At 33.8% G+C, this 21,514-nt stretch overlaps 1 protein-coding gene across 2 annotated transcripts in view; it reads left to right on the forward strand.

The window, feature by feature from the left end:
* Nucleotides 1-21,514, forward strand: part of DPP10 (dipeptidyl peptidase like 10) — a 671,828-nt gene that overhangs the window by 620,980 nt on the left and 29,334 nt on the right. For both annotated transcript variants that reach the window (XM_056117572.1, XM_056117573.1), the window contains exons 16-19: nt 1,038-1,159; nt 2,432-2,479; nt 11,152-11,250; nt 11,357-11,426. In XM_056117572.1, the coding sequence (XP_055973547.1) occupies nt 1,038-1,159; nt 2,432-2,479; nt 11,152-11,250; nt 11,357-11,426 (339 nt within the window). The remainder of the gene's footprint in view (nt 1-1,037; nt 1,160-2,431; nt 2,480-11,151; nt 11,251-11,356; nt 11,427-21,514) is intronic.

The following is a 21,514-nucleotide window of genomic DNA, read 5'->3' on the forward strand; positions in this document are numbered from 1 at the left end:
GAGACTTGTTACTGTGTTTGGCATATCGAATACCTCACGAGTAGCTTGCCAGGTTTTGCCAAGCAGGTGAGATACTCTCGGTAGCTTGCCAGGCTCTCCGACAGGGATGGAGGAATTGAACTTCAGTCGGCCATGTTGGCTGAGTACAAAGCAAACGCCCTACCTGCTGTGCTATCACTCCAGCCTATGCATATGTATATTACTTTATAACAACACAGCTATCAAAAATTTTGGTGCACGTGACCAGGGAGAAAGCTCAGAGTACTGGAGGACATCCTTCTCATATGTGAACCTCAGGTTCTATTCTTTACACTGCATGATTCTGAAGTATCAGGAGAGCTATCCCTGAGCTCTTTTATGGAGTAGATTTAGAGCTCAGTAGCTCTACCACAGAACAAAACAGGACAATGCAGAAGATTTCAGTGCAGGTATTTAGTGGTAAAAAAATTGGCTCCGATACACAATTCTAATGTGTCAAGTGTTATAAATAAATAAATGAAGAACTTTATTTTATTTGTGATTTTTGAAAACATTTATCAATCCCTTCAACATACTGATGGTTATTTTATGTTAATCATCATCATCCATCTCTTTGTAAGATTATTTTTACCATGTGTGGAGGGATGTTTTAGGTCACATAGTGCTGTTGAGATTGAAACCGTGGTCATTGGGGTCAACTACATGCAAGGCCAGCACCTTAAGCCCTGTAATATTCTCTTGTTCCCCTCTATGAAAACTTATAAAGAGTGTATAAATAAAATTTAGGTAAAGAACAAATAACACTGACTGACATGGAAAATAATTTTAAACAAATTATATGTATATAATATAATATAAATGTATATGTATTACATGCATAGAAGTAGACATAATTTACATTTAACTTCAGGTATGCAAATCTTTAATTCTAATACTAGTTTTAAAAATTGATTTTTCTTGAATGTAATTCAGCTTATTATAATATTGAGATATACATAGCATGCATTCAACTATCTTGAAAGGTAGTAATTTTTTTTTTTATGATTTGCTTTTCCAAGTGCTTCTACTGAAGGATTATTGAATCGTCAATGCATTTCATGTAACTTCATGAAAGAAGAATGTACATATTTTGATGCTAGTTTTAGTCCCATGAATCAACATTTCCTATTACTCTGTAAAGGTGAGATAACGTTTACTTCTGACAAAGTCACTGGTTTATATGAGTTGTGTCTATCATTAGTAAATAATGCTGTGTTACTATATATTTTTTTAGTCTTAAATGAGTTCTGTTAAAATTATTGTGCTAAGGTATGAGTTTTTCATATATTACTGTTGTAAATAGAAATTAAGACAAAATCAACATGTACTCATGTTAAGTGCTATTTTAATAGAAACTATGCAAACTGAGAACTTCATGTCAGCAGTCATGATACTATATACTAACAATAATAAATCAATTTGCCAGTATTTGGGAAAATACTATTTTGATTAAAATGATACTTTTTAAAGAGTCATATTTTGGATTAACAAAAAATTAATTTCCTCAGTCTGGTCCCTCTAATTCTGAGAAATCATGGTAAGACCAGTAATTCCTTTCTGATAGCAATGTGTTGTTGCCTAGTAAGATATATTTATAGGATATATTGATAGAAATCATTCATCTTTTCATGTATTAATGTGAGTCCTAGAGATGTAGTTTGATCAAATCTTTTATAATTTAATAGATTGAGTTCTACTACTTTCAACTAGTATCTTTAGTTGTCTTTCTTTAACACACCACGGAATAGATCAACCTTTATACATTTTAGTTCTTTTTGCTTTAATGTATGAAATAAAGTGATTAAAAAAAGAGGCAGAGGTACTTGTTGATGAAAAATTAGACTTTTAGAAGGCATTCTGTAGAGTTGTCAAGTTTCAAGATAATACCTTAAAGCTGTATCTGAACTAACCAGTATACTTAATATGATTGAAAATCTCAGTTACTATATATTTAAAATTAATATGTAATTAACCCACATTTTTAATTTCATGGATGAAATACTTGTAATATGCATACATCATTTCTTCCTTGGTTGTGTAGTGTATTAAATTTTATCTTGGAATAATGTAGGATCACAGGAATAATGTTTAAATCTGTTTTCTGACTAGTCTATAAGAAATAGTAGTTGCATAGGATTGATTAAAATTAATATAAATAAAAAATTTAGGGAAAAATATAGTAAAAATTATATGTGAAAATAATTTTTTATCCAAATTTTGTTTACATTTGTGAATAAAAGTAAAAATGGATTATTAACTTTCTGCATTTTATTCAGGGACAAAAATATAGTTTTCATTTAATTATGCTTTAACCATAAAATATTTTCATATAATAAAAAAATAACTCAAGTAGACTTTTGAGGAGTTATTATCAGCTTTTTTAAAATATTATACATACATTTTTAAATTCCAGGTCCAGGGGTTCCTGTCATCAGTCTACATAGCACAGATAATCCATCAAGTGAGTATACAATCAAGTTAATATGGAATATTCAAGGAAGCATTGTTGTTCTACAAGTACCTTAGTTAATATCTGTGTCAGATTCTGTAGAACTGTCAAGAATCCCCATTATCAGAAACCTTCATAGGAATACACAGCACCATCAATTTTCTCTGTTTTCTTTAAGAAAGACATTAAAACAAGTGGCTTACACCTATGTTAACCTGTAGTTAAATGGTAGCACTGTAGCACTGTCCTCCCATTGCTCATCCATTTGCTAGAGACGGCCCAGTAACATCTCTATTGTGAGACTTGTTGTTACTGTGTTTGGCATATCGAATACATTCCGGGTAGCTTGCCAGGCTCTGCAGTGCAGGTGAGATATTCTCTATAGTTTGCTGGGCTCTCCGAGAGGAGCGGAGTGGAGGAATTGAACTGAACCCTGCTCGGCCGAGCTGGCCGCAAGCAAGGAAAATGCCGTAGTGCTGTGCTATCGCTCCAGCCCTAGTTAAGTAATAATTGAGTGTACATTTTATCTAGATTGAATGAGGAATAGTTGATAACTTCTTTGAGATATGTTTTAATATATTGACTTTAAGTCCTCTAATTTTTTTCCCCTGGACAACATGCAGATAATACCATCAGAGTAATATATTTTTGAATTTCAGGAGATATAACAGCTTATAGCAGTTTTTATACTTCCTGTTCTGTTTGTTTCAGATATTCAGGGTACAAAAAAAGACTATTTGAGTATTTAATTGTGCTTGTTACAGTACGACACCTTATGCCATGGTGATTTTGTTCTTCAAATTGCATAGTTAAATTTAGAGTGATGTTCTTAATATTACTAAGAATATTAAGTAATATGTTCACTTAAAGGAGATAAAACATATCTTTATGAATACAATGTTGAATCATAAATGTAATTTTCAGAGAACAATATTTATAATTTTTAAGCCATATCTTTACTTGCCCTAGGTAATTATGAAATTTCTACATCTGTAATGGAGGGGTTTCTTTTGTGGTTGGAAATAGGTTAGCACATTAAGTTTCTATTTATATGTACCATTAGTATGTATCTTGAAAAGTTATTTTTGGCCAATTAAATTACTTTAATATTAATAGCAAACACAAAATAATACTAAATTTAAAAGTCTTAATATTTAATAAAATTTAACTTTTTATAGGGCGTTTGCCTTACAAGCAGCCAACATGGCCGACCCGAGTTCGATTCCTCCGCCCCTCTCGGAGAGCCCGGCAAGCTACCGAGAGTATTCGATATGCCAGACACAGTAACAACAAAGTCTCCAATGGAGATGTTACTGGGCCCGCTCGAGCAAATCGACGATCAACGGGAGGGCCTTTACCTTTACCTCTTCCCTTTTGATGGGATCTGCAAAAGGTTACCTTATATGATCAATATTACTATGGGGAAAATTTCAAGTGAATTTTCTGTCACTGTCACTGTCACTGTCCCTGACCTCCCGTTGTTCACTGATTTGCTTGAACCCAGTAAGCTACCGAGAGTATATCACCTGCATGGCAAAGCCTGGCAATCTACTCGTGATATATTTGATATGCCAAACACAGTAACAAGTGTCACAATGGAGATGTTACTGGGCCCACTAGAATTTTCTGTATGAAATATATTTATTAAACAATGCATTTAATAAATAGTAAATGTTTGTAATATATTTGTATAAATAAAATGTTTTTGAATTATCAATCTGATTAGAATTTAATTTTATTTTATCATATAAGATAATATTGTTTTCTACTAACTCATATTGCAAATCCTGATAGATTCTTGAGTAAAAGAAATATTTCCAGTTTTCTTCCTAATTGACAAACAACTTATAATTTTCTTATGGTCAAGATAATCAGAAAGATCTCTCACCAGAGTTATATCTTTATTTTTTTCTTAAAACATAATTTTTCCCTTAAGACATATTTACTTCAATTGAACGTAAATTAAATAAAATGTAGATTCAAAGTAAATATTTTGATTAATCAATCTTTGATTAACTAATCTGATACATGATACATTAATGAGTCAGGCATAATCAATCATTCTGAGCCTACATAACATATAATAGTACTTGGAAAAATGTTTAAATATTCAGTAAACATGGAAACCGTTAATGCCACTACTTATCAATGAAATGCATGATAAAACATTGCCATATAAATTGTTCTAACAAATAAATAACATCAAATTTTACATTGCTAATGAGAATATAATGAGACGCTCATAACTCACTGGCAGATATAAAAATTAAATCAAATCTTTTGGAAAATAATAATTTACTCATACATCTTAAATCTTTTTTAATTATTTACCCAGTATATTTCCTTCTAATAGTTTATTCTCAAAAATTTAAATAGAGACAATTATAAAAGCAATATTAATGATTGTGAAAAACATGATGGAGGAAAAAGAAGAAACTTAAATAACCATTAATGGAATATTAATTAGTTCCCTGAATATCTTTCATTTGTCCTCTCAAGCATTTTTATCTCTAGGTGTTCCTCTTCCATGGTGGCTTCCCTAAAAGGGGTGTCTGCAGGTGACAGGTTCCTTTGTCATTAAACTGCCAATTGGATTCACCTCAAATAAATCCCTTTGGTGTCTGAAGGAAAAAAATAAAGTGACTTTAGAGCATCCATTTTTTTTTAATTCCAACTGTTGCAAAGTGTCCCCAGGGTTGTATCATTGCTAAGACACTTGGTTGAGGTCACTCTGGCTATCACAATAATGGTTGTCATGGATCTACCATCTCTGCTGTATTCTCTTGAATTGCAAATCTAGTCTCTGTCATTAATTAATCTTGGGTTAACACTATAATAACCTTATGTTTTCTCTGTTCAGCATCCATATATTTCTTCAATTTGTTACATAGTTAATAAAGTATTATAATTCTCTTACTAGGATTAACAATGACAGGTTCACAAAAATACTTCATCATGTTCAGTTGTATTTTAAATGATTAGGGAGTCCAAATGTCTGTCACTTAAACAAAACTATTTGAAAATCCATATAAAATTCAAGAGGAGAAAAAGGAGAAAAAGGAGAGAGAGAGAGAGAGAGAGAGAGAGAGAGAGAGAGAGAGAGAGAGAGAGAGAGAGAGAGAGAGAGAAGTGCCTGCCAGAGAGGCAGCCAGGAGGTGGGGGTGGGGGGTGAGAGTGATAGGAGGGAACTTGGGGACACTGATGGTGGGAAATGTACACTGGTGGAGGGTTGGGTATTGGAATACCGTATGACTGAAATCTAATCATGAACAGCTTTGTAAGGGTCTATATCACAGCAATTCAATACTTTTTAGAAAAAAATCTTGAGGACAAAATTTTTGCAAGTGCTATTATTCTTATTAGATTTGACTGGCAGAATTTGACGTATTTTTCAACCTTTTTCTTGGGTTTCATAATGCTATAAAATTAATAGATAATACTTTTATAATGAAAAATAAACTCTTTGTTGTAATTCTCATTAACTCAAGACAAGGTACAAATATAAAAAAATCATTTAGTATTTCCATATTCCTGTGTATAATTTTGTATATGCTTTGTTCTATTTTTAAAATATCCATCTCTCTCTCTCTCTCGGTATATTTTATTTTTTGGAAGGGTGGGTGATTGGGAGGGCTCCCAAGCATTGCTCAGGAGACATGATGGTCCTTCCTAGAAATGTTGTGAATCAGGTTGGTGGTTCAATGTAAGGGCCCACAGATATGGCACTGTTAGAGCCCTACAATACCCCAAATACTCATGCTACTCCGAGGGTGCTCAGGTGCCAGCAGTGCTATACCAGTGAACCATGTGGTGCCACTGATTGAACAAGGATCAGGCACATGCAAGGAATGCTCCTTAATCACTCTTCTATTTCTCGAGTGTTGTATATTCTATTCTTTTCTTATATTTTAATTCTCATTTTCACCTTTATTCAACCTTTCTTCCTATTTTTAATAATTTTCTTTAACTTTCTCCTCTCTTTTTTTTTCTCCTTAACAAGTGTCCATCATTTTTCTTTTCCTTCTAATCTACTCAAAATTTATTTCTAAATATTTTCTTCTCTTTCCAATATTTCACAATATGTCTCAAACATTTTTATAAATTAATTATTTAAAAATCTGCCTGTTTTTAATATTTTGAAAACAGAGTTATATTGTTAATGATTTTTCTTAAATCAAATATAATTTTCTGTGTTTATGATCTATTTTCCCCAAAAGTGGATGAATGTCTTTGAAGGTTTTCGAATATTGGGAAGGAAGCTCAATAATCAAAAACAAAATATATGGAGAACAAACCTAGAAATCTGTATAGAGTTACAAAGGATGAACTTGAGTCTATTTTCCAAAATACTTCAGCACTCAGCATTAAACATGAGGGCCACTCTTTGAGCAAAGTGAATGCCCAAAGCTAGCATAACACCGGATCCTTATGGAGAGATTTCATACAAAATATGCCTTTGTAATTTGTGAAACTAAGCATTCAGCAAAGTTACTTAACTTCAAACTAGAGTGATTATTTTTAAGAACCTTGAGTGGACAAGGGAGTAGCTCAAATAGTATATTACACACGTACCATGTGTGAGGGGCTGGAGCGACACCACAGCAGGTAGGGCGTTTGCCTTGCACTCGGCCGACCCGGGTTCAGTTCTTCCACCCCTTTCAGAGAGCCCGGCAAGCTACTGAGAGTATCTCGCCCTCACGGCAAAGCCTTGCAAGCTACCTGTGACATATTTGATATGCCAAAAACAGTAACAAGTCTCACAATTTGTTGTGAGACATTACTGGTGCCTGCTCGAGCAAATAGATGAATAACCAGTGCTATAGTGCTACCATGTGTGAAATTTTGAGTCCATCCCCAATACTGAATACTCCCATATTGCTAATACATATCCCGTTGCCAGCCATATGGACCAGTGATTCCCCAGTCATCATTGGGTTTTCACAGAGCATAGTATCTGTGAGTAGAAGACTTAAAATGATTAAAACTAATTGCATATGAGTTAGATAATTGCTAGAGTACAGAAAAATAATTTTTTAAATAATGTAATAATATCCAGAACATAAAATTGTGGCTATTACAATAATCAGAATCCAATAAGAGGGGCTGGAGCAATAGCACAGCGGGCAGGGCGTTTGCCTTGGACGCGGCTATCCTGGGTTCAATTCCCAGCATCCCATATGGTCCCCTGAGCACCGCCAGGGGTAATTCCTGAGCGCAAAGCCAGGAGTAACCCCTGTGCAATTATTAAAATCACACAATTTATTCACATATTTCATATATGCTAACAAAGCCAGGAATGCAAAACATCAGGAAAATCTAGCAAAAGACAATAGAACACAAACATTAAAAATGCTGATTAAAAATTCACAGCGGCAGGGTGGAACAGGGGGGGAGGGGAAGGTGGAGGGAGGGATGCTGGGACCTGTGGTGGGGGAGGATGGGCACTGGTGGAGGGATGCGTACTTGATCATTGTATAACTGAAACCCAAGCACAAAAATTTATAAGTCTATAAGTGTACTTCATGATGTTTCACTAATAAAAAAAATGATAACAAAAAATTCATCCAGGCAAAACCTTAAACTAGAATGGGAAACTTACAAAATTCTCTTCCAAAGTGAAATCAAAACAAAGAATCAACATTTAAAAATACTGAGAATGTTTTTATCCAGCCTTGTTTATTTTTTTTAAAGTATCAAGTAACTTAGAAAATTGCTTAAAATATATTGTATCAAATAAAAATTAAAAAATAAAATAAAAAATGAGTATGGCTAAATTTTGATTAGAAACTGTCAGAATTATTTTTAATAAAAATATTTTAAAAATCAGTAATCTAAACTACTCATATAAAAATCTAGTCACAGAATAGCAAATGTACACAAATCTATAAGAAGGAATAATAAAATGTTGAATAAGTGCTAATAAAAGTAAACTAGCAGTTGAAAAAATATACACATTTTGTTACTGAAGAAATCAATTAAATTGGTAATGGAATCATAAAAGTTTATCATTAACATTTTCACTAATGAGATAGAATGATGTAAGTACAGGCCTTATAGACATAAAATTACAGTAATGGACTATTAAAAGTAAATTTTGGCATGGGCAAGATATTTGTTATTTAGATCAAATAAGCAAAGTTTTAAAAGAGATATACAAAAATTTCATATAGGAAAATATATTATACATAAATATATAAAATATACAATATATAAATATTCTGTTACATAGTAAGCATTGCAGTTCACAATGGATAACAAATATGCCACTAAAAAATCCACAGAGATAGTTAAATGTGCTAACTTCCTACTTGAACATGAGGCCAGAGTTAATCACTGACCCACACGTTCCTCTAGAATTGTCAGGAGCAACCCTGGAGCACAGAGCTCGGAGTATATATTATGCATGGAAGGGCATGGCCCCAAATCAAACAAACAAAAAAAAAAATAAAAGAACAAAGAAAATCCCAGTCAGTTAGCTTCACTGATACAAAAGTTAATATGTGAGTAGCAAGGTTATATATAAAAGTCTTTCAGAAAATACTAGGTCAAAATGAACTGGATTCCAAATGCAGACAAACAATTCTTTCTCAGGAATATAAATGGTAAATTCTTCAGCTAAATACTGTCAAGTCCCACACTTAATAAAATCATAATGCATTATTATCATGTATTTTTTTTGTAGAATCTATGATTGCTTTAAAATAAATGGTTATCATGTAATTCACTGTAATGGTGTCAAAGAATTTAGAAAAATATGTTTGAAAAAAAATAATATTTTTTAATTTAATATAATTTGAACAACTTTAATAATATAATAATATAATTATAATAATATAAAATATAAAATACTGGCAGGCTACCAAATGTAACCTGCCCACACAGCAGAGTCTGGCAAACTCCCCGTGGTATACCCAATATGCCAAATACCAGTAACAATGATGGGTCTCATTCTCCTAACCCTGAAAAAGCCTTGAATATGGCACTTTAAAAAAAAAAAATCTCAGGGCTAGGACGAAGAAGACGTTACTGGCACCTGCTCGAGGCAATCGACGAACAACAGGGTGGTTGTGATCGTGATCGTGAAAATATAAAATAATATAATAATATAATTTGAACAACTATGAGTCCAAAGAATATGAAAAAACGTTGTAGCTTAATGAGAAACATCTACAAAAATATCATAATTGACATATTTAATTTTGGAAGATTCATTGCTTCACTCCTAAAAATGAAGAAAATTTAGTGAATGTCAGTTTTCACATCTATTCATCATATGATATTGTAGTAACTAACTTCATGAATTCTGGAAAAGAAAATAAATATAAGGAGAAAAAAACTGCATTGTGAAGACATGCTTGTAAACCAAAGAATACATTGATATTAAAAAATACACTCTTTTAAAAAACATGTATGGTCTAAGGACTCAAAGGCCTAGAACACATGCTTTTGTTAAGCCTAGAAATTAAAACACTGCACAGTTCCTGGAACACTGTCCAGAAGGACTCCTGAGCCAGACCTAAAGTAGATGCAGTGAACCACATCTTAACTCCTGTGTTGCAGATAATAAATCCAAGAAATATGCACAAATTACTGAAAATCAAACCAAAAATCATTGAGATTTTTGAAGTCTCAAATGGAGATAAACATTTATTCATAATTATTGCTTGGGTGGAAAAAGAATGGATATAGCAGGTAGGGTGTTCACTTTGAGCAAGGTTGACCCAGGGTCTAGGTTCTATCCTTGGCACTGCATGTGGTCCCCCATTATAGCTTGGAGTGCTTCCTTAGCACTTCCAGATGTCGTCCAAATGAAAAAATAAGCAAAATAGAAAAAAGACAGGTAATTACTGATTGGACGACCACAGTTTTACTATGTAAATTATTTCAATGGTTATATAATTATATATAAATAGTATGTCAGTCAAAATCCTAGAAAATTGCTAGAACACTGGCTTTTTATCAATACTTCTTTTTTTCATTTTTGGTATTTCTTTTTTTTTAATATATACTATTTGTTTCTATATTTCTAAATTTATTTTTCAAATTTTCAAATTAATTTTCTTCTGAAATGCAATGTTCTTCTCATCCTACCCTATACTTTTATGTAATCATTTTTATGAAGCCCATATTCTTTAGTATATGTTTTTGACATCCAATCACCCAATTTGTTTCTTTAAATTTATTCTTATTTATGCTTAGTATTCCCATGTTTTAAATTAACTGAACACAAAGAATAAGGTTGTAATATGTCATTTAATGTGACTATCAACCCACTATTTCAAATATGTTCTTTGGAATACTAGTACTTAAATTTTGTACAGACTCTGGATGGATCTTCCTTATTTTCTGAATATATGGTAATTTTGTATTAAAATCCCCACATTTGAATTTTATCTCATTATTGCTAGATGAATTCATATTCTTTTAAGTATACTTAAGTAAGGTAGTCGTATAATTATTTTTTTATTTGAACTATAAATGTTAATTCCAACTATATAGAACACTGAAGAAAATTATACAGGACTGTGGAAACTCAGGGGAAAAACATAGTAATTTAGAAATAAGATTTTAATCTGTGTTCCGCACAGTGTCTACCAATCATTAGAACAGCTAAATAAGCATTTGTTGTATTGATTATCAACACACAGCATCCTGTGATTTACTGTGCCCTTTTTGATTTATAGAATATTTTGTATTGGAAGGCAATTCTATGCTGAAGGAAGCTATCCAGAAGAAGAAGATAGTAAAGTCAGAAATTAAAATGCTTCATATTGATGACTATGGTAATGTTTCGTGAATGCTATATTATTTAAGAACAATTTTCTCTGTATCTGTAGTTTAACATGTAAATGACTCTCCATCTTTAATGTTCTGCTCTTTCTTTAAAAGAACTTCCTTTACAGTTGTCCTTTCCCAAAGATTTTACGGACCGAAACCAGTATGCTCTTCTCTTAATAATGTAAGTATTTCATTTGTTTCTGAAATAAAAGGATTTAAACATTTTGTATATTTTTAAGATTCAAATGACAGCATGCTGATTTAAAGAAAGTAAAGAATTTCAGTGTGTCATTGATCAGGATACCTGTCAGTTGTAGGCATCCACCAACGATGCCATTTATCTAAACAATATCTAGGAACTTGAAGTTTCCTTTGAGCTCCATTTTTTGTTTTCAGATCTAGAAAGTAAGTTTCTGTGAACATTGTTATATCTAATTGCAGGGCTTATAAGTCCTTGTCTAAGAATTTATTAGGTTTTTGGTTGTTTCACCTCCTTAAATCTATAGGTGGAGGTCTATTTCCTGTAACTTCTTCATGCTAACCCCTACCTATGTAAAGGTGTGAAATCTCATGCTTACTTAGTATTAGTGGGACCCAGGCAAAAGTTTTACAGATTTTAGATTTGTCAGCCTGAAAGAGAAATAAGATTTGGCAACATTTTAAAAACATTAGGCTCTGAAGGAGAAAAAAAAATTGCCCTGGTCAAAGAGGTCCTTTCATTTTATCCATACATACAAAACTTGGTGTAATGATTGAAGTAGCCTAGTTCATGAGGCTCTTGAAAAACTGCTTATGCTGGTGTGATCTCATTGGTGGTGGAAGCTAAACCCTACAAAGGTGGAATTTCAGCTCAAAAAGCACTCAGGCCTGTCAATTGGCTAAAAAAAAAATAGAGTAAATCTTTATACCATCTAAATAAGCTCTCTTTAAGTCTTACATGGGCCTGCGAGATGGAATGCAAAGACTATCTGATGGCTAAAAATAGGCCCATAAAACATGGTGCAGAAATTTTATAGCTATCGAAGACATTGCAGGCTTCCAAAGAAATAGTTATGCATTGCAGAGACCGTCAAAAAGGAGTTACTGAGAAAAATATGGGAAGGAGCCTAGCAGATTCTAGAGACAGAAAGGCAGTCCTTAATCTGTATTCAATTATGGGACTTATATTCCATTCAGAGAAATTCTCTTTTAGCCAGAATTCTCGAAGGTGTGGAACAATGTTTTTCAAAAAGGGACTAATATTCGGTTTGTTAAACAAGAGACATTACTTATTCCTGGGCCAATTTGATGGAAAATAGTTAAAGGATTCCCATTTATGAAGAAAAGCTTTAATGATATTTGCTAAAACTATCTTTCCTGAGAAAGGAGCTAAACAGGACAGTAAGAGATGTAACTCAGAGCCAGGCCAGATTTCTCCTGGCACCAGCTCAGCATTGAGGAACCTCCCCCAAGGGAGGACTGGCAACTTAACTTCACCAAATGCCTAACTTGCTCAAGGTACAAATTTGTTCTCATTTTTACTTTCACTCGGAGCACCCCCACACATACTGAGAAAACCAGAAGTGTCTAAAGTGTTCCTTTTTCTTTTTTTTTTTTTCGCTTTTTTTGGGGGGTCACACCTGACGATGCACAGGGGTTACTCCTGTACTTCTGGTGGTGCTCAGGGGACCATATGGGATGCTCGGAATCTAACCTGGGTTCGCCGCCTGCAAGGCAAATGCCCTACCTGCTGTGCTGCAGCCCTCATCTAAAGGATTTCTTAAGAAAAAAATAATTTTGGGGGGCTGGAGTTATAGTATTATGCCTTGCACGAGGCTGACCCAGGTTCAATCCCTGGCACCCCGAATGAGCCCACCAGGTACAGAATTAAGAAGTAATCCCTGAGTATTGCAAAGTGCAGCCAGATAGGGATAAAAAGGAAAATAATTTTTGATTTGTCTTACCCGAGTCATCTACAGGGTGAGAGTAGCACTTATTTCATTTCTAAAGTGACTCAAGTTTAGCGTCTGCTTTAAAATAATTTTTTAACCTAGCATTGTCAGTCCTCAAGACAAAAGGACACATGTAGATGATTCTTAAAAATACACTATTTCCACAATATTGGGCTGGATTAATAGCACAGCAGTAGGGCATTTGCCTTGCAGGCGGTCAACATGGCCAACGCGAGTTCAATTTTCTGCACCTCTCGGAGAGCCTCGCAAGCTACTGAGAGTATCTCACCCACACGACAAAAGCCTCGCAAGCTACCCATGATGTATTCAATATGCCAAACACAGTAACATCAAGGCTCACGATGGAGACGTTACTGGCCCAGCAAATCGATAAACAACGGAAGAACCGTGACCATGATTCCACAAGATTGCATTGATTTAATTTAGACAGCTTCTCCTCACTTTATTATACAGAATATGTCGGTTCACTTTAGTAAGTCAAATAATCTTGAAAGATAATATTAATTTCTTTTACTCTTACTGACAGACCTTTAACCTCACTGAGGATCTCAAGTCCACAGCTTTCTTCTCCTTTGTACCCAGTAGACAAATGGCCTTCCAAATGTTTGTTGTCTTCCTAAGGGAGAACTTGATCGTTCTTCCTGAACTTGACTTTTTTTTTCTTTTCTTTCACCTAGATGGTTTCAGTTTCTATTTGATTTGTATGTATAATTCATTAAGAAAAATATTTGTCTTTAGTAGAATATATTTTAAAAGGAAATGTTTATATATAGTTATAGCTCATTTGGGGAAAAAGTGCTATTTTTATTTACTGAAATATAGAGTTTCTCAGCAAAATGGGTCTACTTGACATTATTCCTTAAGACGTGATTAACTTTACGCAGATGGTCGTATAAAGGCTTTTTCCCAGTTGTATACCCAATGGCTCTTATAAATTGTCTCTGAAGATGGCTGGCCCGTCTAACTATTAAGATTTATTATTTACTCTGGGTGTTTTTATTTTGTTTTATTTAATTGTTTTTCAGGTGAAATAGTAAATATTAGTGTTGATTGAATAAAAAATTATCTTAGGGATCAACTTTGGATTCAAATCACTGCTCAAAGATAATTGCTAGTACATTGAGTATTTTCACAAAGTTTTTTTCTTATGAATAAGTTCAAGATAACATGAGTTTATCTTTATGAATTTTACCATATTTGGCATTAAATGCACTTAGTATTTAATAAATTATAACCTTAGTGATTGTTAATAGCAATGGAAGATTTTGAATGTTTAAAATTGTCCAAGTGAGAAATATGTAACTTATCACTTATATTTATTAGACATTCATTTATAAAAAAGATAGTAAGGACCATAGTTCTTTTGACACATTTTTGGTTGATAAAAGAATGAGAGTTGATACTGATCATTTGTTTTTGCCATTTTTATATGTGAATTATACTAGATGACAGGTTACTTTATCCAAACTCCTCAATTTTTAGAGGTACATTCTGAAGTATTTTGTATAACATGGCTTTACAAAAACCAAATGAGGATATTTTTTCCCTTAATATTTATAAAATAATCTGTTGTTTTATGATGCATGTTTAAACTTAAAACATGCTTGAAACCATTTTGGTCAGGATGGCTAAATATATTTTAAGTTCTTTTATTGAAAACATGTTTTAAACCTCAAGACATGCTTTATTTCTTAAGTTTAAATTCTGTTCCCAGGAACAGATGTCGTTCCCACTCTAAAATAGAATACAGGGCCTGGGAGATGTTATAGGGAGAAAGGCTCTTCACTTTATATGAGTTTGTCCCTGTTTTGTCCCCAGCAACAGAAAAATACAAGCCCCACCAGGAGTGTTTCCTCAGTGCAAAGTGAGGAGTAAGCCCTGAGAAATGCTGGGTGTGCCCCTCCGAAAAAAAATTTAAAATAAACTAAAATTTAATTTTTCTAAAGTAGATAGTGAGTAGTAGTAGAGTGACAGTTTCTATGGGAACAGTGAAAAAATTAACTGAAGAGAAATAATTTTATTAAGTCAGTGTCAGTACCTTATTGCTATTCTGTGTATCAGACAGTGAAACATATCCTCATCTCTATTGGGTTCATATCTGGGAAATTTTACAATGATTACCAGAGACAAGCTGTGAAAATGTCTAAGGGTTGAAAGATTGCCCTCAAGAATGTACCCTCTGGCATTCCTTTCTGGTAAATTCCTTTATGGAATTTCAGAAGAAATATTCATCTAAAGACCACTTTATGTCCATATTTTCTGAAACCCAAGTCTAATTTCATGATATTTGAAGTACAAGTGAATCAATAGCAACAGAATATTTTGCTATAATGGGAAAAAAATCTAAGATATATTGCCACCAAATGTATCCTAGTGGCCTTAATTTACAGCTATCTCTATGGAGTCAAGACAACCTTTTCCCTTCAAACTAGTTCAAGTTTACTCTTTTCTCTCTGAAACCCTGTCTTACTCCATTTTATTTCTATTTTGTATTAAGAACCCAATAATCTATCAATTTCATACTTATGCTATATACACCTATTTCAAAATATATAAACTAGATTTATTCTTATATAGGTAGTTTAATTTAATGCATGCTTACGTTGATTTCTCTGCAAGTCTCTGGGGAAATGAAAAAATTGCAAGTGTTCTCAGGATTATATGAGAAATATCAGTTATAGTGCTTTTCTTTTTTTAAAAAAAATAGCTATCCATAATCTACATGCCTGAATCCGGTTACAAAACAATCCAGAAAAATCTGCTAATGAGAAAGAGAAAATATTTCTATTGGTCTGTGTTCCTTCTCCCTTCACAAAGAGTTTTGGTAGAGGTAGGGAACTAACTTCAGTGCCAAGAAACCATCTTCTCTTCACATCTTCTACTCTTCCACGTTCATTCATCAATGCCACAATTGATAAAGGCCTTAACACAGGGAGGTTGTGACTTTTCAACAACCTATATTAATTTTCAAACCAACATATTCTATCATGCTCCAGTGACTTTGTTTCCTCATCCTGAATTCATCTTCCTTGACAGCATAATGAATTTATGGTCATCCGTCAGGTTTTATATATCTGGAGTTTTCTTCTCTCTGCTCATGTATCTACCAATATGTCCCATCACAATCCCTAGTCATCATCTCTGTCCATACTATAGCCTCCCTTCCAAAGACTCTCCACGTATTTTGATATTTTAGTCTTTTGTAACTTTCTCCTAAAATTTGTGGTGTTCCTATGTGGGATTTGCTTATTTCTACCACATTTTGGACTAATGTTTGGGAAATCTAGAAGATAATAGTAAAGTAAAGTAAAGGCCCTCCCGTTGGTCATCGATTTGCTCGAGCGGGCCCAGTAACGTCTCCATTGGAGACTTTGTTGTCACTGTGTCTGGCATATCGAATACTCTCGGTAGCTATATTTAGAGAAATAACTTATGAATGGCATGTAGAATGTTTTAATACTGTAATAAAACAGATTTTTTAGTTCACATAAAGTGTAAGTACTAAATGATGCATAATTCATTTTAGTATCTTTTTTGGGAACTAGTTCTTGCTACAAGAGTGACTCTATGAGTACTTGCTATGTGAATTGAACAAATAGATACTATCAGAAACCAGATGAACATGGTTATTATTACAGTTTTATAACTAAGTCACTCAGGGTGGAAAATGTTTTCCTATTTATTAGATAAAATGAGTATTCACCATTTTATCAAAGTTATGCATATCAAAGTTCTACAGCTTGGTCGTCTTTATGGAAGTGAACTGTAAGCTCTCTTTTTGGAATAATTATTTTGTTAAACAACCGGGTATAATCAACGAATATGCTTTGTTCTCTCTTCTGTTAAACTGAATTCCTTGATGAAAACACTTTTTTTTTTTGCATTGGTTTGTCTTAACATAGTGCCTGAAGCATTATACAGGCTCATTAAATATTGATTGAATTGAATGAATGAATGAACAAGCAAAAGAATAAATGAGCAAAAAATCAATACTGAGTTATTGATAAGGTGAATTAAGTCAAAGTGGTGACATCAATGATTTAAAGTTTATAATGGGGCTTACATTCTGCTGAATAGATTAGTTTCTCAGTTTTCAGTTTCCTGCTCACAAAACTGTGAGGTAAATTTCTCTTCCTTATCTTACTGTCTTTCTGAATAATGTCAAATAATTCAAGGTAATAATTTATTTTATGCCAAATTTTCAGTTTCTCTTTTACTTTAATCACTGAACTTTTAAAAGTATTAAAATTTAATGATAATTTTTATTTATGTTATAATGTGCATTATACTAAGTACAGTTACATAGCACCTTTGATCTTTATTGCCAATTTTATCATATTTAATGCAAGAAAAATATTGTTCTATTTTAAAAAATATTTATTTTTACTGAAGGGATCTTACCTAAATAAGATATTGTCCTTAGGGAGTTACTTTGGGATTCAAACTTGGCAGTGCTTGGGGAAACCTATGTGGTGTCATGGATCAAATTATGTTTAACTTACATTCAAGGCAAATCCCTTAACCCCTGGACTTTTCTTTGATCCAATATTTTACTAATGTTAAGACAAGAAAAGAATTTATAATGAATTTTCTATGTTATCACTAATATAATTAGAAGAATAAAATTAGCTTTGAACTCAAATGTCACTTATTTAATTTATGGGATCCGAATGCCTTTTTTTCTTTCTATATGTACTACCTGAAAAACGGAATTAATAATTGTGATTAACAAATTATTTAAAATGTTAAAATGTTGACCATAATCGATAGCATCTTTAAACCATTTTATGACATTATCTTCTCACTGAACATAATTTATTATCTCTGTAACATTTTCATTTATGCCAATCGAAGTTTTAGTGTAATATGTTTCTAAAAATCCTAAGTATATCCCTGATAGTCCATCTGAGAAATCAATTATCATCAAAATATTTTATAAAATTCCAAATTCAGACCAAAGTTTTTACTTGTGGGAATTATTTACATGTTGTATTTATTCTGTAGATTAATACATTTTTACCAAAGCAACATTAGTTTTGTTTCCCACAAATAATGACACTTTTATTTAGGGTCCTGGAGAGATCATACATCAGCTAAGGTACTTACCTTACATGTGGTTCATCTCCACTTAAGCTCTGGATGCCCCTATGGTCCCCTGAGTCACTCCTGAGAGCAAGTCAGGAAAAAAATCCCTGATCACAGCTGAGTGTGCTTCCAAAACAGAAATAAAATACACTGTTATTCTAAATCCTCTCTAACATCATTAATGCATTAATTAATGCTAATGTTTATTACTTTTATAAGAAATTAATTGGAATTACTTATAAAAATAAAACATACACTGCTTGATATAAACATGAGAGCTACTAATTTCTTAGTGTTACTTTAAAATGCACAATAAAAGTTAATATACAGAGCACTACCACAAAGAAAATCTAAATTTCTAACAGATGTGTCAGAAACCTAACTTTCTAAGCCATTTATTACTTTACTATATATTTTTGGTCTAAAATTTACATGTTATAAAGACCTAAGCTCTAAATGATTTTCTCTAATTAATGTAAATGTTGTGATGGTTTCATATGAATTACATATTTTTACTAGCACCTATTCAAAGATAAAAGTATGTTCTTTATTTGTCATATATATTTGTCATATATGGGCTGGAGCGATAGCACAGTGGGTAGGGCGTTTGCCTTGCACACGGCCAACTGGAGTTAGATTCCTCCGCCCCTCTCGGAGAGCCTGACAAGCTACCGAGAGTATCTTGCCCACACGGCAAAGCCTGACAAGCTACTCATGAAGTATTCAATATACCAAACACAGTAACAAGTCTCACAATGTTACTGGGCCCGCTGGAGCAAATCGATGAACAATGGGAGGACAGTGACAGTGGACAGTGACAGTGATACGTTCTATATATGACAAAACATTTTATAAGTACTTCCTAATTTAATGTGTTTTGTTTAGGCTTGACTAATGTTACATCGAGTTTGTTTGACAAATGTTATATTGGTTTAGGATTTATTTGTGCTTAGAACATTTTTAAAGGATTTTTTAAAAAAGCTTAAATTATTTATATCCATGATAGAAAAAAATATTACCTATATTATTTTATTTTTTTTTCTTTTGGATCACACCCAACAGTGCATAGAGGTTACTCCTGGCTCATGCACTCAGGAATTACTCCTGGCGGTAGATAATTAGGGTCTGGAGAAATCTCTGAAGCAAGCTGCTTGGTTCGGAGATTCTCTTGTGTGTCTCTGAATCATGGTCGTTAAAGGAACGTGACTCCATGGGGATGGGGAGATGAGAAGGACTGGCCCATCCCCTTTCCCTTTAATCCTGGAGTTTGCCTTCACTGAACCTGTATACCTGTACTTCTCATTGGGTTCTGGAAGTTAGCGGCTTCCAGAGTTTTTAGGGGACAGGTGGAGGGACGACACCTGCCCCTGTCTGACGCCCCTTTGAAGTTGGCTTGACTTAAAGTCTGGAAGGATTTCTGCAGCAAGCTTCTCAGTTCACAGATTCTTTTGTGTGTCTGAATCATGGCCCTTGTATCAGTCTTTGCCAGAGAAATAAACTATTGGCATATGCCCTGTGGGGCACGCCCACTCGCCCATAGCATGCCACCAGCCCTAACTGCGGATTTTGATCTCTTTCATGATTTATGGGTCTCTGAAATAAGGCCAATAAAGCCTTGCAGGTATAGGTTGACCTGCTGGTGGCACCACACCCCCACTGTATTAAACAGCTTATAGTTAAATAGTGTTAGAAGAGTTAAACTGAAAATGTAAGGATTTGGAATGTTCTTCATTACATTATATAGTTCCAGGATAACATCATAGCTTCCCTTTTGCCTAGCATATAAGAATATTGCAATATAAAGTGTAAGACTATGTAGCATGTAAACAGAAGAGTTAAGAAGTGTCAAGTTGATGAGAAGCTATACAAGAGGTATCTTCTTATAATATTACATATATACATGGATATATATATAGTATAGAAACAATATTCAAATTCCAAAAAAAAAAAATAAAACAGAGTTCCCAGGAAAATTTAACAGGGAAGGAACTCAGAAGAACTAACAACTACTTTTATTTTTTTTATTAGTGAAACACCATGAGGTACAGTTGTAGACTTACAAATTTTTGTGCTTGGGTCTCAGTTATACAATGATCAAGTGCCCATCCCTCCACCAGTGCCCATTCTCCACCTCCACGGATCCCAGTATCCCTCCCACCCCCCATCCCCCCATCCCACCCTGCCTCTGTGGCAGGGCATTCCCTTTTGTTCTCTCTCTCCTTTTGGGTGTTATGGTTTGCAAAAGAGGCATTGAGTGGCAATCATGTTTGGTCTATAGTCTACTTTCAGCATGCATCTCCCACCCTGGGAGGATCCTCCCAACACCCTTTATTTGGTGCTCCCTTCTCTATCTGAGCTGCCTTTTCCCCTAGCATGTGTGCCTGGCCTCCAAGCCATGGAGCAAAATTCCTGGTACTAATCTCGGCCACTCTTGGGTGTTAGTCTCCTATTTTGTTACTTTATGTTCCCCAGATGAATGCAATCTTTCTATGTCTAACCCTCTCTATCTGATTCATTTTGCTTAACATGATAGTTTTCATGTGGTACCACTTGTATGTAAATTTCATGACTTGTCTTTTCTAACAGCTACATAGTATTCCATTGTGTAGATGTATCAAAGTTTCTTTAACCAGTCATCTGTTCTCGGGCACTCAGGTTTTTTCCAGAATCTGGCTGTTGTAAAGAGTACTGCAGTGAACAAACAAGTGCCAATGTCACTTCGACTATACTTTTTTGCCTCTCTGGGATATATTCCCAGGAGTGGTACTGCTGGGTCAAATGGGAGCCCAATTTCTAACTTTTTAAGAGTCGTCCATACTGTTTTCCAAAAGGGCTGAACCAGTCAGCATTCCCACCAGCAGTGAAGGAGGGTGCATTTCTCGCCACATTTGCACCAGCACCAATTGCTTTTGTAACAACTACTTTTTAAATGAAATAGCTTTAATGAGGGAGTATTCTAATTCTAAGAAGAATGTAGGCAGGGAGACTAAGAGACAGAGACAAAGAGATATAGACAGATACAGAGAGACAGAAAAGAAGAAAGGCAAAATGATTTTTTTTAATCCTTGAGGAGGGCATAGCAACCCCATACCTGAGTACAAAAAAATCTATTATTTTTTGAATGAAACCACTTTCAAATAATGCTACTTCTATTAAAATACATGTGCAGACAAACTTTAAATAAGCATTTTATACTTGTGTCATCACTTGTTCTTTTCAGTCTTAAAGTAGA

The sequence above is a fragment of the Sorex fumeus genome, unplaced genomic scaffold, assembly GCF_029834395.1.
Source record: "Sorex fumeus unplaced genomic scaffold, SorFum_2.1 ptg000035l, whole genome shotgun sequence".
Classification (NCBI taxonomy): domain Eukaryota; kingdom Metazoa; phylum Chordata; class Mammalia; order Eulipotyphla; family Soricidae; genus Sorex; species Sorex fumeus.